This window comes from Erythrolamprus reginae, chromosome 1 (assembly GCF_031021105.1).
Source record: "Erythrolamprus reginae isolate rEryReg1 chromosome 1, rEryReg1.hap1, whole genome shotgun sequence".
Taxonomy (NCBI): Eukaryota; Metazoa; Chordata; class Lepidosauria; order Squamata; family Dipsadidae; genus Erythrolamprus; species Erythrolamprus reginae.
Window position 1 is genome coordinate 22,074,889 of NC_091950.1, and position 14,841 is coordinate 22,089,729.

At 43.0% G+C, this 14,841-nt stretch overlaps 1 protein-coding gene across 6 annotated transcripts in view; it reads right to left on the reverse strand.

Moving 5' to 3' along the window:
* The window catches only part of TCF3 (transcription factor 3), a 197,986-nt gene that overhangs the window by 159,529 nt on the left and 23,616 nt on the right, over positions 1-14,841 (reverse strand). For all 6 annotated transcript variants that reach the window (XM_070746942.1, XM_070746953.1, XM_070746989.1 and 3 more), the window contains exon 3: positions 10,348-10,420. In XM_070746942.1, the coding sequence (XP_070603043.1) occupies positions 10,348-10,420 (73 nt within the window). The remainder of the gene's footprint in view (positions 1-10,347; positions 10,421-14,841) is intronic.

Here is a 14,841-nt window from a genome sequence, read left to right on the forward strand (position 1 = left end):
AGATCTGATGAAGGTATAAACTTTTTTCTATGCAAACAGCAGGGAAGTAACATCATTTTTCCCCTGCTCCTCTCTAACTATGTATTAGCACAGCTTTGCTCAACCTGATACTCTGCAGATGTGGTGAGAAAAACATCTGGAGGCACCGAGATTAGGGACATCTGCATGAGGGGAGAATGGGGGAGTTACCCCCAAAAATGTTTTTTGAAGAATGGGGCAAAAAAGGAAGCACAACTTGACAAGCCAGGTGAGATAAAGACCAGATGGCCTTTAAAAAAAAAAGGATTTATAAGTTCACAAAAGTTCAAGGGACTTAGGAGAATGTTGGTACCAGATGAGTCTGCCTAGACCCCTTTTTCAGTCTGGCTCATGGGACTAAGTCGGGTTTCTTTGTTGGCTGGGTTATGACTTTTGCTAATCATCAGCCATAGCTCACAAACTATGATGGATTCTCACAACTCTCCAAAAAGGCACATTAGGGTTTAGCATGTGGGAGGACCAAGCCAGGGTTTCTTTTTCTGACTACTAACTTGCCCCAAGCCTTTTCCCAGTGTTTGCCAGAATTAACCTCTTAAAAGAAAATGAGAATTATATCTCAGCCTGTGTGCATGTCAAAAAAACCGGGCCATACCATAAGCTTTAGTTTTTAGACAAAACACTGGATAATTTTTATATACACACACACACAATGCATGGCGTATTATTTCTTGGGCCAACAGGCTAGTATATCCCCCCAAAAGCCAAAAGTAAATGAGTTAAGCCAGGCAAAATAATGCAGTTGTCATTTGATTACATAAATTGAATGCAGGTTCTTTTTGCCCCTTTTCACTTTAAAATATATCACAACTAGGGGCAACTTGTGGGAGGCTTAGAACAGATATGTCAAACATGCGGCCTGCGAGCTGGATCCGGCCCGCAATAGGCCCGGAGTTGTCCGGGGGGTCGTCCCGGAACAGCAAGGGACTGGCCCGTGACAACCCAGCCACGCCCACCGAGTCAGCCATGATGACCAGGCCACGCCCACGCTCTCAAAGATGTTCCAGACAGCATTAGAAAAATTCTTATGACAAAATAATAATAATAATAATAATAATTATTATTATTATTATTATTAGATTTGTATGCTGCGCCTGTCCAAAAACTCGGGGCGGCTCACAACAATAATAAACAATGTACAAATCCAATATTTAAAAACAAAATTTAAAAAACCCTCATAATAAAATAATCACACAACCCAATCAAACCATACATAAATCAAAATAGTTAGGGGAGGTGTCAATTTCCCCATGCCTGGTGGCAAAGGTGAGTTTTCAACAACTTGCAAAAAGTGAGGAGGATGGGGGCAGTTGATTCCAGATGGCCGGGGCCACCACAGAGAAGGCTGTTCCCCTGGGACCTGCCAGACGACATTGCTTAGTCGACGGGACCCGGAGAAGACCCACTCTGTGGGACCTAAAAATGGAGGCTGTCTCCCTCTCTCTCTCTCTCTCTCACACACACACACACACACACACACACACAAACCCTGGTATGTCGTAGAAATACATGTTTCCTATCCAGGAAGGAGAGCACTGGTTTTCAACCGTGCCAAATTTAAGACTTCAACTCCCACAATTCCCCAGCCAGCATTGCTTGGTCCACATATCTTAAAACTGCCAAGATTGAGAAACATTTGAATAGAGCAGTGATGGCGAACGTATGGCACAGGTGCCATAGGTGGCACGTGAAGATATAATGTCTGGCAAACAAGCAGTTACCCTAGCTCAGCTCCAATGTCCATGTGCATGCCGGCCAGCTGTTTTTCAGCTCAACCGGAGGCTCTGCGTGGGCATTTTTGGCTTCCAGAGAGTCTCCGGGGGGATGGGGGAGGACATTTTTGCCTCTGGAGCCTGGAGAGGGCGAAAAACGGGCCTACCAGGCCCACTGGAGTTTGGGAAATGGGCTGTAATCAGGCCTCCAGAGGGCCTCTGAAGGGAGGGCAGGGGGGGCACTTTCGCCATCCCCAGACATTGAATTATGGGTGTGGGCACTCGCGCATGAGCAATAGCACACGCACACGCGCTTTCGGCACCCAGGGGGAAAAAAAGGTTCACCATCACTGGAATAAATACTTTACGGCATGTGTTCTTATCCAACCTGGGATTCTCTAGCTCAGTGTTTCCCAACCTTGACAACTTGAAGAGATCTGGACTTCAACTCCCAGAATTCCCCAGCCAGCAAATGCTGGCTGGGGAATTCTGGGAGTTGAAGTCCAAATATCTTCAAGTTGCCAAGGTTGGGAAACACTGCTCTAGGTTAAATGACACGCTTTTCTGCTGTCCTCCCGAGGCCTTGCAAACATTCTATCCCTGCAGCCCATTTTGCCCACAAATATCACACTTCTGGGTTAAAAACCCAGAAGAAGCTTCTTTGCCGTGCTATGAGCAATTATGATGAAGCTTCCCTCCCGCCTTCCAGCTTCTCAAAAAGGTCACGTCTGCGTTGATATTGCAACAAGCTGCCTCAAAAATATAGATGAAAGACATTTCTTTTAAGAAAACCAAAAGTTAAAATATAGTTCGCAAAATCTCCCCCACCCACAAATTATTATTATTATTATTATTTATATTATTATTTATATTATTATTATTATTATTATTATTATTATTATTATTATTATTATTATTATTATTATTATTATTATTATAGAAACATAGAAGTCTGACGGCAGAAAAAGACCTCCTGGTCCATCTAGTCTGCCCTTATACTATTTTCTGTATTTTATCTTAGGATGGATATATGTTTATCCCAGGCATGTTTAAATTCAGTTACTGTGGATTTATCTACCACGTCTGATGGAAGTTTGTTCCAAGGATCTACTACTCTTTCAGTGAAATAATATTTTCTCATGTTGCTTTTGATCTTTCCCCCAACTAACTTCAGATTGTGTCCCCTTGTCCTCGTGTTCACTTTCCTATTAAAAACACTTCCCTCCTGGACCTTATTTAACCCTTTAATATATTTAAATGTTTCGATCATGTCCCCCCTTTTCCTTCTGTCCTCCAGACTATACAGATTGAGTTCATTAAGTCTTTCCTGATACGTTTTATGCTTAAGACCTTCCACCATTCTTGTAGCCCGTCTTTGGACCCGTTCAATTTTGTCAATATCTTTTTGTAGGCGAGGTCTCCAGAACTGAACACAGTATTCCAAATGTGGTCTCACCAGCATTCTATATAGCGGGATCATAATCTCCCTCTTCCTGCTTGTTATACCTCTAGCTATGCAGCAAAGCATCCTACTTGCTTTCCCTACTGCCTGACTGCACTGCTCACCCATTTTGAGACTCTCAGAAATCACTACCCCTAAATCCTTCTCTTCTGAAGTTTTTGCTAACACAGAACTGCCAATACGATACTCCAATTGAGGATTCCTTTTCCACAAGTGCATTATTTTACATTTTACATTGTTATTATTATTTATTCAATTTTCTCCTTAGACTCAGGGCGGCTTACATCATGTTAGCAATAGCACTTTTTTAACAGAGCAAGGCTATTGCCCCCACAATCCAGGTCCTCATTTTACCCACCTCGGAAGGATGGAAGGCTGAGTCAACCTTGAGCCGGTGATGAGATTTGAACTGCTGACCTTCAGATCTACAAGTCAGCTTCAGTGGCCTGCAGTACAGCACTCTACCTGCTGCGCCACCCCGGCTCATCAAATACACACATAGGCACAAAAAACCCCCATTTTTTTTTCTTAGATGATTTCAGGTCATTCTGGAAGAAAAGCCATGAGTTTCCATGCCGTGAAAGCAGAGAATCCAGTTCTCATCACTCATCCAGTTCAGTCCCTTCCGCACAGACTATGAAGGGCTTCAAATTTTTTTACTACTCCATTGTGGCCGTGGTTTATTTTGTAGGTGTGGCTTTGCTGGCCATGTGACCAGGTGGGAGTGGCTTGACGATCATGTGACCGGGGATGGCTTAAAGCTCATGTGACTGGCTTGATGTCACTCACTGTCAAGGGTTTGCGTTAGGGTTAGAGTGCCTGGCCTCTCCACGCCTCAAAGGTAAAATTTCCCTATCTAACAAGGGGACACAATCTGAAGTTAGTTGGGGGAAAGATCAAAAGCAACATGAGAAAATATTATTTTACTGAAAGAGTAGTAGATCCTTGGAACAAACTTCCTGCAGACGTGGTTGGTAAATCCACAGTAACTGAATTTAAACATGCCTGGGATAAACATATATCCATCCTAAGATAAAATACAGGAAATAGTATAAGGGCAGACTAGATGGACCATGAGGTCTTTCTCTGCCGTCAGACTTTTATGTTTCTATGTTTCTATGTACTATTATGGAACATCCAAAATATACTATTTCATTCTATGCATATATGCCATATGTGTACATACGTATTACACACAGGCACACAAAAATATACATTATCTACTATATAAACTATATATGTGTACACACATGCACAGCTCTTCTAAAATTATACATATTCAACCTCATTTACTGCGATAGGAAAAACATACCCAGAGCCCAGAAGGTGAAAAAAAGAAAAAAATTCAAAATTTTTCTAATGGTTCTGTGTACCTGACCGTACCCGTAAGAGCCCATCACTGCCGACAGACCTGATTGGCCCCTGGGCTGAAAGAGGGAGGATATCTGCTGGCACGCGAGCCGTTATCCTAGCTCAGCTCCAGTTTGTATGTGTGTGCCAGCCAGCTGATTTTTGGCTTGCCTGGAGGCTCTGGGAAGGCATTTTTGCCCTTCCCAGGCTCCAAGGAAGCCTCTGGAGCCAGGGGAGGGCAAAAAACAGGCTTACTGGGCCCTCAAGAGGTTGGGAAATGGGCTTTTTCAGGCCTCCAGGGGGCCTCCGGGCAGGCATTTTTGCCATCCCCAGGCATTGAACTATGGGTGTGGGCACTCACACATGCACAATAGCACACACTCACGTGCTTTCAGTACCCGAGGAAAAAATTATTCGCCATCACAGTATAAATAGGAAATAGTATAAGGGCAGACTAGATGGACCATGAGGTCTTTTCCTGCCGTCAGTCTTCTATGTTTCTATCATTGTTTTAGGCCATGCTGCCTTCAAACCCAAACACTCTCTCCAGGTCACCAACATGCAGATAAAAAGGGAGAGAGATTTTGACTGTGCATCTGAATCCATCATTGTGACTTACTGCTCCTCCCATCCCCCAATTCCATGATCTCTTTTCTCTATTTATCTATATACAGCTTATATATACATAGCCTCGTCATTGCATGCCCTTAGAAAAGGTTTGTGTGTGCATATAAACTGTTAAAGCAGCAGCTCAAAACTACCCATAACAACACTGGCGTGAAATCAAATTAAACTGGGGTTATAATTTATCCCTCGCCCCATCAGTGCATTCGAGAAAGGGAAAAATCTGGGAGGGAGCTGAGTTTTGCAAACTTATTTCTAGGACAGTGATGAGGCGAGGGATAAATTATAATCCCAGCACGCAGAGCCATGTCGGAGGGCACACAAAGCGTTGGCCTATGTCAGCTCCAGAACTCATGTGTGTACTGGCCATCTGATTTTCAGCCTTTGGGAAGCCCGTTTCGCCCTCTGAAGGCTTCAGGGAAGCTTCCCGAATCCCCAAAGTGCAAAAAATGGTCCAATGGGCAAACCAGAAATTTGGAAAAATGAACTTCCGGTCTGCCTGTTGTACAGTTTTTCGCACTCCAGAGGCTTCAGGGAAATTCCCTCAAACCCCGGAGTGTGAAAAACGTCCAAACAAGCAAATAGGAAGTTCAGAAAAACGGACTTCCGGTTTGCCGGTTGTGCTGTTTCTTTCTTTCTTTCTTTTATTTATTTATTTATTAGATTTGTATACCGCCCGTCTCCGTAGACTCGGGGCGGCTCACAACACAGTTCCTGACAAATCTAATAATTTACAATTTAAAATTTAAAATAGTTAAAAAACCCAATTTTTAAGCAGACATAAGTACAAACATACCATACATAAATTATATAGGCCCGGGGGAGATATCTCAGTTCCCCCATGCCTGACGACAAAGGTGGGTTTTAAGGAGTTTGCGAAAGGCAAGGAGGGTAGGGGCAGTTCTAATCTTTGGGGGGAGCTGGTTCCAGAGAGTCGGGGCCGCCACAGAGAAGGCTCTTCCCCTGGGGCCCGCCAACCGACATTGTTTAGTTGACGGGACCCGGAGAAGACCCACTCTGTGGGACCTAATCGGTCGCTGGGATTCGTGCAGCAGAAGGTGGTCTCGGAGGTATTCTGGTCCGATGCCATGAAGGGCACTCAGGAGCTTCAGGAAGCTTCCCGGAAGCCTCAGGAGAGCAAAAAACAGCATAACGGGCAAACCAGAAGTCTGTTGTTTTTGAACTTCCGGTCTGCCCGTTTGGCTTTCTTTTCACTGTCCCAGCCTTCCCTGAGGCCTGTGCGCAGGCATGGGGGCAGGGCGGGTGGGTTGTGCACATGTGCAGGGGCAGCGCTGTGCATGCGCATATGGGGTGGAGGAAGTGGGTGTGGACATGTGTGGACATGCTAGCATGCACACACACACCCTTTTGACACACAAACCAAAAAAAAGGTTCGGCATCGTTGTTCTAGGACAGTGATGGCAAACCATCACCTAAGTGTTTTTAATAGGAAAGTGAACACAAGAACAAGGGGACACAATCTGAAGTTAGTTGGGGGAAAGATCAAAAGCAACATGAGAAAATATTATTTGACTGAAAGAGTAGTAGATGCTTGCAGCAGACCAAAGCTAGCCTTGTCTGCCAACCTACAGGTATGGCTTGTTCAATAAAGTACGTTAAAAAAAGACCTGAGTTTTGCACACAATGTATGAACAAAACATCAGTGTCTTGTTGCTCGAGAGAGGGAAGCATTCTTCCAAATCTGTAATGTGTTATTCTCTCTAGAATGGCAGATCCCATAGTGGCTGTTGGCATTTCTTGCATCCACAAAGGTGTAGCTGGTGGGTGTGGCAGGAGGAGGATGGGGAAAACATCATAATGATTGGTGAATTAAAACCACTAAATAATGGGGCAGAGCCGGCTAGGGCCAATTTACAGGCCGCACCACTGATCTGAGTAACTGATTGACGCTTCTGGTCTTTGGAATTCACACGCAGAGCCGATAGGAAATGCTGGGAACATGTTTGGATGGGTGTAAATGTTGGGCGTATCACTCAGATAAATCAAAAAGACAGTTGCTCCCGAGATGGAATAGCAAGTCTGGGTGCAGAATTTCCTAAGTTTAAGACTTTGGCACTTCCAGTTCATAAAAGGTGAGGAAATAACAGGAGGTGGAAAGAAAGTCCTCTGCTTGAGAGAGTCTAGAATAATTTTTCTCAACCTCCTCAGCAGCTTTAAGATGCCTGGACTTCAGCTCCCAGAATTCCCCCATAGAAACATAGAAGATTGACGGCAGAAAAAGACCTCATGGTCCATCTAGTCTGCCCTTATACTATTTTGTGTATTTTATCTTAGGATGGATATGTGTTTATCCCAGGCATGTTTAAATATAATTACTGTGGATTTACCAACCAAGTCTGGAGACCTCACCTACAAAAATTCAGTTACTGTGGATTTACCAACCACGTCTGCTGGAAGTTTGTTCCAAGCATCTACTACTCGTTCAGTAAAATAATATTTTCTCACGTTGCTTTTGATCTTTCCCACAACTAACCTTAGATTGTGCTCCCTTGTTCTTGTGTTCATTTTCCTATTAAAAACACTTCCCTCCTGAACCTTATTTAACCCTTTCACATATTTAAATGTTTCGATCATGCCCACCTCCCTTTTTGTTCTGTCCTCCAGACTATACAGATTGAGTTCATGAAGTCTTTCCTGATAGGTTTTATGCTTAAGACCTTCCACCATTCTTGTAGCCCGTCTTTGGACCCATTCAATTTTGTAGGTGAGGTCTCCAGAACTGAACACAGTATTCCAAATGTTGTCTTACCAGCACTCTATATAGCAGAATCACAATCTCCCTCTTCCTGCTTGTTATACCTCTAGCTATGCAGCCAAGCATCCTACTTGCTTCTCCTACCGCCTGACTGCACTGTTCACCCATTTTGAGACTGTCAGAAATCACTACCCCTAAATCCTTTTCTTCTGAAGTTTTTGCTAACACAGAACTGCCAATACAATACCCCGACTGAGGATTCCTTTTCCCCAAGTACATTATTGATTTGCTGACCAGCCAACATGAGGTTGATAAATACTGTCCTAGAAAGACGGCCCATCACTGTGACAATATGGGGTGAGGTGGACTTGCTCCCTTTTCTTTAAATGCATTTTACCCAGCTCGTCTTTTAATTACAAAGCCGGCAGCCTGAATCAAAAGGACACAAAAGTGGTGGATTTTCTCCCAGCCCTGGAGAACGAAAGCCAGGCAGAGCTGGAGTATAAACTTATGGATCCAAATCCCAAGCATGATTCCTTAAGTATGGTACCAAAGAACAACAATAATACCCCTCAAGCAAATATATCCCATTAGGGGTGACTGTGGCAAGTATCTTCATTTTTGAAACACTTTTTATGTGGTGTGTGTGTGTGTGTGAAAAAGAGCATCAAAGGGGAAAACACAGCAGACACGACAACCTTCAGGCACAGAACATGTGGTGGGGAGTTTGGCTTTGTTCTCGCCGCCTGTAGCTTCGACATTCAACACTTGCACAAACTTGTATCGCCCGCTGGCAGGAAGGGAAAAAAAAGAGTTTTCTCGAACACACGCCCCAAATCAAAGTGATCCCCAGTGACAATGGAGTTCAGTTCTTTATTTTCATGCTAAAGGACCAGCCCAAGAAGAAAAGAGAGCGCCCTGTAGCTTTATACCATTAATAAATTAAAAGGGTGGGAATTTCCCTTCAATTTCAACTTTGTTTGGCTCGCCCGCCATTCACCGTAGGAGACCTTCCAGGTGTTTTGGGACTATGACTCTGCCGTCTCTTGCCCGTGGCTAGGAGGCTAGGGTTGAAAACTGAGGCACTTTTGTTTCTCGGAGGGACCAAGCTGACAGTTTCCGAAGTGCCATACACAACACTGACAGATAGATGCTTTAATTGCTTAAATCACTGTTTTTTTAAAATCTTGGCAACTTTGTGTGGACCAACTCCCAGTATCCTCCTGCAGAATGCTAAAGCTGCTAAGATTGAAAAACTCTTTTTTAAAAAGCAAAAGAAGAATAAGAATATGTCAGTTAGCTTATAAAATATCAGCACTCTGTTAAATACCTGTATATGTGTCAACCCCTAACCCCCAACATTTCTCCCTTAGACTCTCCACGATTGACCTCTCCAGGTTCCTAAGAGGCCAGTAAGGGGCGTACATAAGTGCAGTGGTGTGCCTTTTGTCCCCTGTCTAATTGTCTTTCCTTTCTTTCACCTATCATATATATTTTCTTTCTTTCATATATCCTCTCCTCTAAGTTCACTTTTACCCTTATATATATTACCACATGTCTATTTTTCTTCCTATGTATTTGTGTATTGGACAAATGAATGAATGAATGAATGAATGAATAAATAAATAAATAAATATATAAATAAATATACTCGACTATACGTCGACCTGATTATAAGCCACAAAAACAGGGGAAACTTATTGACTTGAGTATAAGCCTAGGGTAGAAAATGCAGTGGCTACTGGTAACTTATAAAAATGGAAAGCAATAAAATTACATTAATTGAGGCATCAGTAGATTAAATTTTTTAGAATATTTATTTCAGAGAAAACCAGTAAGCAGTCTGCAGCTGTCCGGAGTCCACTCTGGAGCAAGGAGCGCTCACTGAATTGTTCCTGCTGGTGCTCGGGCCATCGCAGTGCCCGAGCGCCGTCAATGACTCGAGTATAAACCGAGGTCGGATTTTTTTCAGCACATATTTTGTGCTGAAAAACGTGGCTTATACTCGAGTATATACGGTAAGTAAGTGCCAAGAAAGAAGAATAGATCTGGATTGAAGTGAGGGGTCATCTGTGCTCTCTGAGCTGCCCTGTTTTTCATGCAAACATTTCATTACCCAAACTAGGTAACATCATCATAAAGAGGAGCATTTTTAAAACAGACCACATTAAAAAAAAAAAAAACCACCGTAGCACAGTCAAAATAGGAAGGTGTCATTATTCCTTAGATCCCTGCTCTTGATCATCTTTTATGTGAACAGCCCTTTAGATAAAATCAAGGCAAACGAACGAACAAAAATAAATAATGGTGTTTAACTGGAAAAAGGAAGCCTTAATTCCCCGCACCAGATTTTTAACCATCGTCTCAATATTAGAAAACAGGTTACATCTATATCAAAGAGCTTGGGCTTTTTTTCTCCCCAAAGCGAAGAGTAAGTTAAGCAATACCTGATCCACCAAATTGCGTGCTACCGAGAGTCGTGGGTCTGTTTTTTCCATTAGTCACTGGCAAGGGAAACATCTAGAAAAAAAGAAAAGCAAACAATAACAAGATTAAACATAGGAGAACATGGGTGTGGGGAGAAAGGGAAATAATTCTGCAATTAAAAACATTCTGAGAGGTACTGCCACAGATTTAGCTATCTAGCCAGAATCCAAAATGAAACAAAGCTGTCGTATTTCATCAGTGAGCTCCTCAAACTGTTTGCAAAAACTGTTGCTGTTGGGTTATTTTTCTTTTTTACTTTTGCAATTGCTGGAGAGACGATAAATCTTCTGCAGGGTTAAATTATTGGGCTGCTTATCTTAGGTCTGTTTGCTATTTAAAAACCACTATGCAAACAATAGAAAAACCCACCCAGAGAGCGTTGCAATGATAAGATAAAAATCAGAAGCGGCAATAATCAAGGCAATAAATTAAAGCATGAAAATCAGAATAAAGCGGCGAGGAAACTCTATACTGTTCTAGTATTCTGAAACAGTTCTTCACATTCCTAGGAAATGAAAACATCTTCGATTGGGTCTCAAAAGTTTCCGAAGGGCAATCTCTAGGGATTGGATTTCACAGATGAAGCCTGATCCCGGCTAAGTGTCAAAGAAGTGGATTCTTAAAATGAATGTAGACGATCAGTTAGAAAGGCATTTCTATTTCCTTCAAACTGCCTTTCTAAAAGATCCGCAGTTATGTTCAATTAGGAATCGTTCCAAAAATTACAAGGTAGATGTTTGTCCTTCCCCAAATAACAGGTAGAGAAGCACAGCTGTTAGCATAGCTTTCCACAACCTGCTATCAGGAATGTTATCTAAATGAAGCAATAACCAGTTCCTGAGCAGGTAAGGGGCAGATTAAGCTAAGAGGTGGGAAAAGGGAGGAAGGACCAAAACAATCTTCCATCTCTCTCTCTCTCTCTCTGTGTCTTCACCTCTTTTCCTACACATCTAAGCCGCCAGGCTTGGGGCCATTAGGCTGCCAATTAGTTTCCGGTCACAATTCAAAGTGTTGGTAATGACCTATAAAGCCCTACATGGCATCGGACCAGAATACCTCCGGAACCGTCTTCTGCCGCACGAATCCCAGCGACCAATAAGGTCCCACAGAGTTGACCTTCTCCGGGTCCCATCGAATAAACAGTATCGGCTGGCGGGCCCCAAGAGAAGAGCCTTCACTGTGGTGGCCCTGGCCCTCTGGAATCAACTCTCCCCCCAGAGATTAGAACCACCCCCACCCTCCTTGCCTTTCGTAAGTTGCTAAAGACCCACCTTTGTCACCAGGCATTAGGGAACTAAGACACTCCCAGGCTTATATAGTTTACGCATGGTATGATTGTATTGTATGGTTTTAATGTTGGGGTTTTAGATGTTTTTAATATTAGATTTGTTATACTGTTATTATTTTGTTGTGAGCTGCTCCGAATCTATGGACAGGGGCGGCATACAAATCTAATAAATTACAGTGGAACCTCGACATACGAGCAGCTCTACTTACGAGCTACTCGAGATAAGAGCTGGGAGGGGAGCGACATTTTTGTTCGCCTCCCGAGCTCACATTCGGGATACGAGCGCCAAGGAGCTGTCTCCTGAAGCCGAACGCTAACTTCCGCGTTCGGCTTCAGGAGACAGCTCCTTGGCGCTCGTATCCCGCGTGTTTTAAAAGGTTGCGGAAGTTAGCGTTTGGCTTCAGGAGACAGCTGCGAAGCGGGGCGCGTGTTTTAAAACGTCGCAGCCGGCCTGGGGGGCTTGGGGGGAAGCCCCCGAGCCCCCCAGGCCGGCTGCGACGTTTTAAAACACCCGCGCCGCTTCGCAGCTGTCTCCTGAAGCCGAACGCTAACTTCCGCGTTCGGCGGCAGCGGGTTTTTTTGTTGTTGCACGGATTAATTGACTTTACATTGTTTCCTATGGGAAACAATGTTTCGTCATACGAGCGTTCCGACTTACGAGCCTCCTTCAGGAACCAATTAGTCTCGTAAGTCGGGGTTCTACTGTATTATTATTATTGTTGTTGTTGTTGTCGTCGTCTAGCCCCCTGGCCGACAAATGCAATGCATGTTTGTTGTTTGAATGGGAATGATTGACTTTTAATGTAACTGGGACTCTACGATTAGCTAGTCTAAATTAATTGGATTTAGGATATTTGTATTGTTTTCCTTTATTTTATTTATTTTATTTATTTATTTTGTCCAATACAAATTGAAAGTTAAGGAGAATAAAATGGTATGATTGTATTATATGGTTTCAATGTTGGGGTTTTAGATGTTTAATATTAGATTTGTTATACTCTTATTATTTTGTTGTAAGCCGCCCCAAGTCCTTGGAGACGGGCGGCATGTAAATAAAATAAAATAAAATCAATCAATAAATGTTAGTTCTTCTGTATTTGATGCTTTCCCCCCTTCTAAGCGTGCTAAGTGTTTCACAAAGACTGAATGGAGAAGTCCCCATTCCAGAAAATAATTGAACAAACCAGAGCTGATAGACAAACGGTCCTGCCTGATATCCTCCAGATGTTTCAGGAAGAGATCCAGCACATCTGGAAGTTTTCAAACTGGGGAAGACCGATCAACCTGAGGGGTCACTCCAAGGTCTTGGCTGAAATGAAGAAAGCTCCTGATGGGCACAAGCCACTGTCTAGTGAGAAGTCAGGTCATTGGCTTATCTCCGTTGGGCATTCTGGGTCTCTATCCAGCTGTAATTTCCATTCCTCTGTTTTGAGCCTCTCTGCCCAATGATCAGAGATAGCATGAGCTGCATGCTATCCAGAAACATCTGGAGGGACCACAGACTGGATTCATATTTAACTAGACTAGAAAGAGGGCGAGAAGTCTGGCTCAACAGAGTCAAACCAGAATGTCACGTTTAAGCCCCTATGTGGCTTTTTATTTCCAACATAATGTTATGGGAACTTAGAAATGGCATGTGTTCTGTTTAAATGGGTTAGGGGAGAAGACGTTGTTTGAACCCAATTATTCTGTCTTCTTTATAAGACAGTTTAAGGTCAATATCATGCCAGAGGAAAATGCCTTTGGCAATTATTATTATTATTATTATTATTATTATTATTATTATTTATTAGATTTGTATGCCGCCCCTCTCTATAGACTCGGGCTGGCTCACAGCAATGATAAAAACAATATATAATGACAAATCTAATAGTTAGACTCTAAAATAACAATAATACATTTAAAAAGTCTAAAAAAACCAAAAAACCCCAATATATAAAAACATACATACAGTCATATCATACCCAGAAAACTACATAGGCAGGGGGAGATGTTTCAATTCCCCCACGCTTGACGATAGAGGTGGGTTTTAAGGAGTTTATGAAAGGCAAGGAGGGTGGGGGCAGTTCTAATCTCTGGAGGGAGCTGGTTCCAGAGGATCGGAGCCGCCACAGAGAAGGCTCTTCCTCTGGGTCTCGCCAAACGACACTGTTTAGTTGACGGGACCCGGAGGAGACCAACTCTGTGGGACCTAACCGGTCGCTGGGATTCATGCGGCAGAAGGATGGAGAGGCCAGGAACTGAACTGAAGACTATTAACAGAATAACAAGAGTTGGAAGGGATCTTGGAGGTCGTCTAGTCCAACCTTTTGCTCACGCAGGAGACCCTATACCAGGGGTAGGCAAAGTTGGCTCTTCTATGACATGTGGACTTCAACTCCCAGAATTCCTGAGCTAGCATGATTGGCTCAAGAATTCTGGGAGTTGAAGTCCACAAATCAAAGAAGAGCCAACTTTGCCTAACCCTGCCCTTTGCCATTTCAGACAAATGCAAGTCCAATCTCTTATTGAAAACCTCCAGTGATGGAGTGCCCTCAATTTCTGGAGGTAAATCATTCCACCGATTAAATTCCTCCTTAGGTTTAGGTTTATGTTTAGGTTTATTGGATTTATATGCCGCCCCTCTCCGCAAACTCGGTTGCTTCTCTCCTTGATTAGTTTCCATCCATTTTTTGTCCTGCCTTCTGGTGCTTCTCCTAGACCAGGGGTCGGCAACCTTAAACACTCAGGAGAGCCATTTGGACCAGTTTCCCACAGAAAAGAAAACACTGATTATTTCTTGAGTGTCCACAAAACTAGCATATATTTATTTATTTATTTATTTTATTAATCAGATTTGTATGCCGCCCCTCTCCGCAGACTCGGGGCGGCTCACAGCAATAATAATACAATGTAAACAAATCTAAGATTTAAGTTAATTTAAAAACCGCAATTTAGAAATTTATAGTTGAATTAAAAGTTTTGTTTTTCTTCTGAAACTTTTATTTATCCATGGTTGGCTTACCGGGAGTCAAAAAGCTTAATAAATTGTGTATTGGTGGATGTCGCACATTGGCAGTTGTGACGCATATTTTGAGCGACAGGGAGTCGCAGCAGAGGGATGAAAAGAGCCACATGCAGCTCTGGAGCTGTTACTTGCTGACCCCTGAAGTAGACATATCAAATT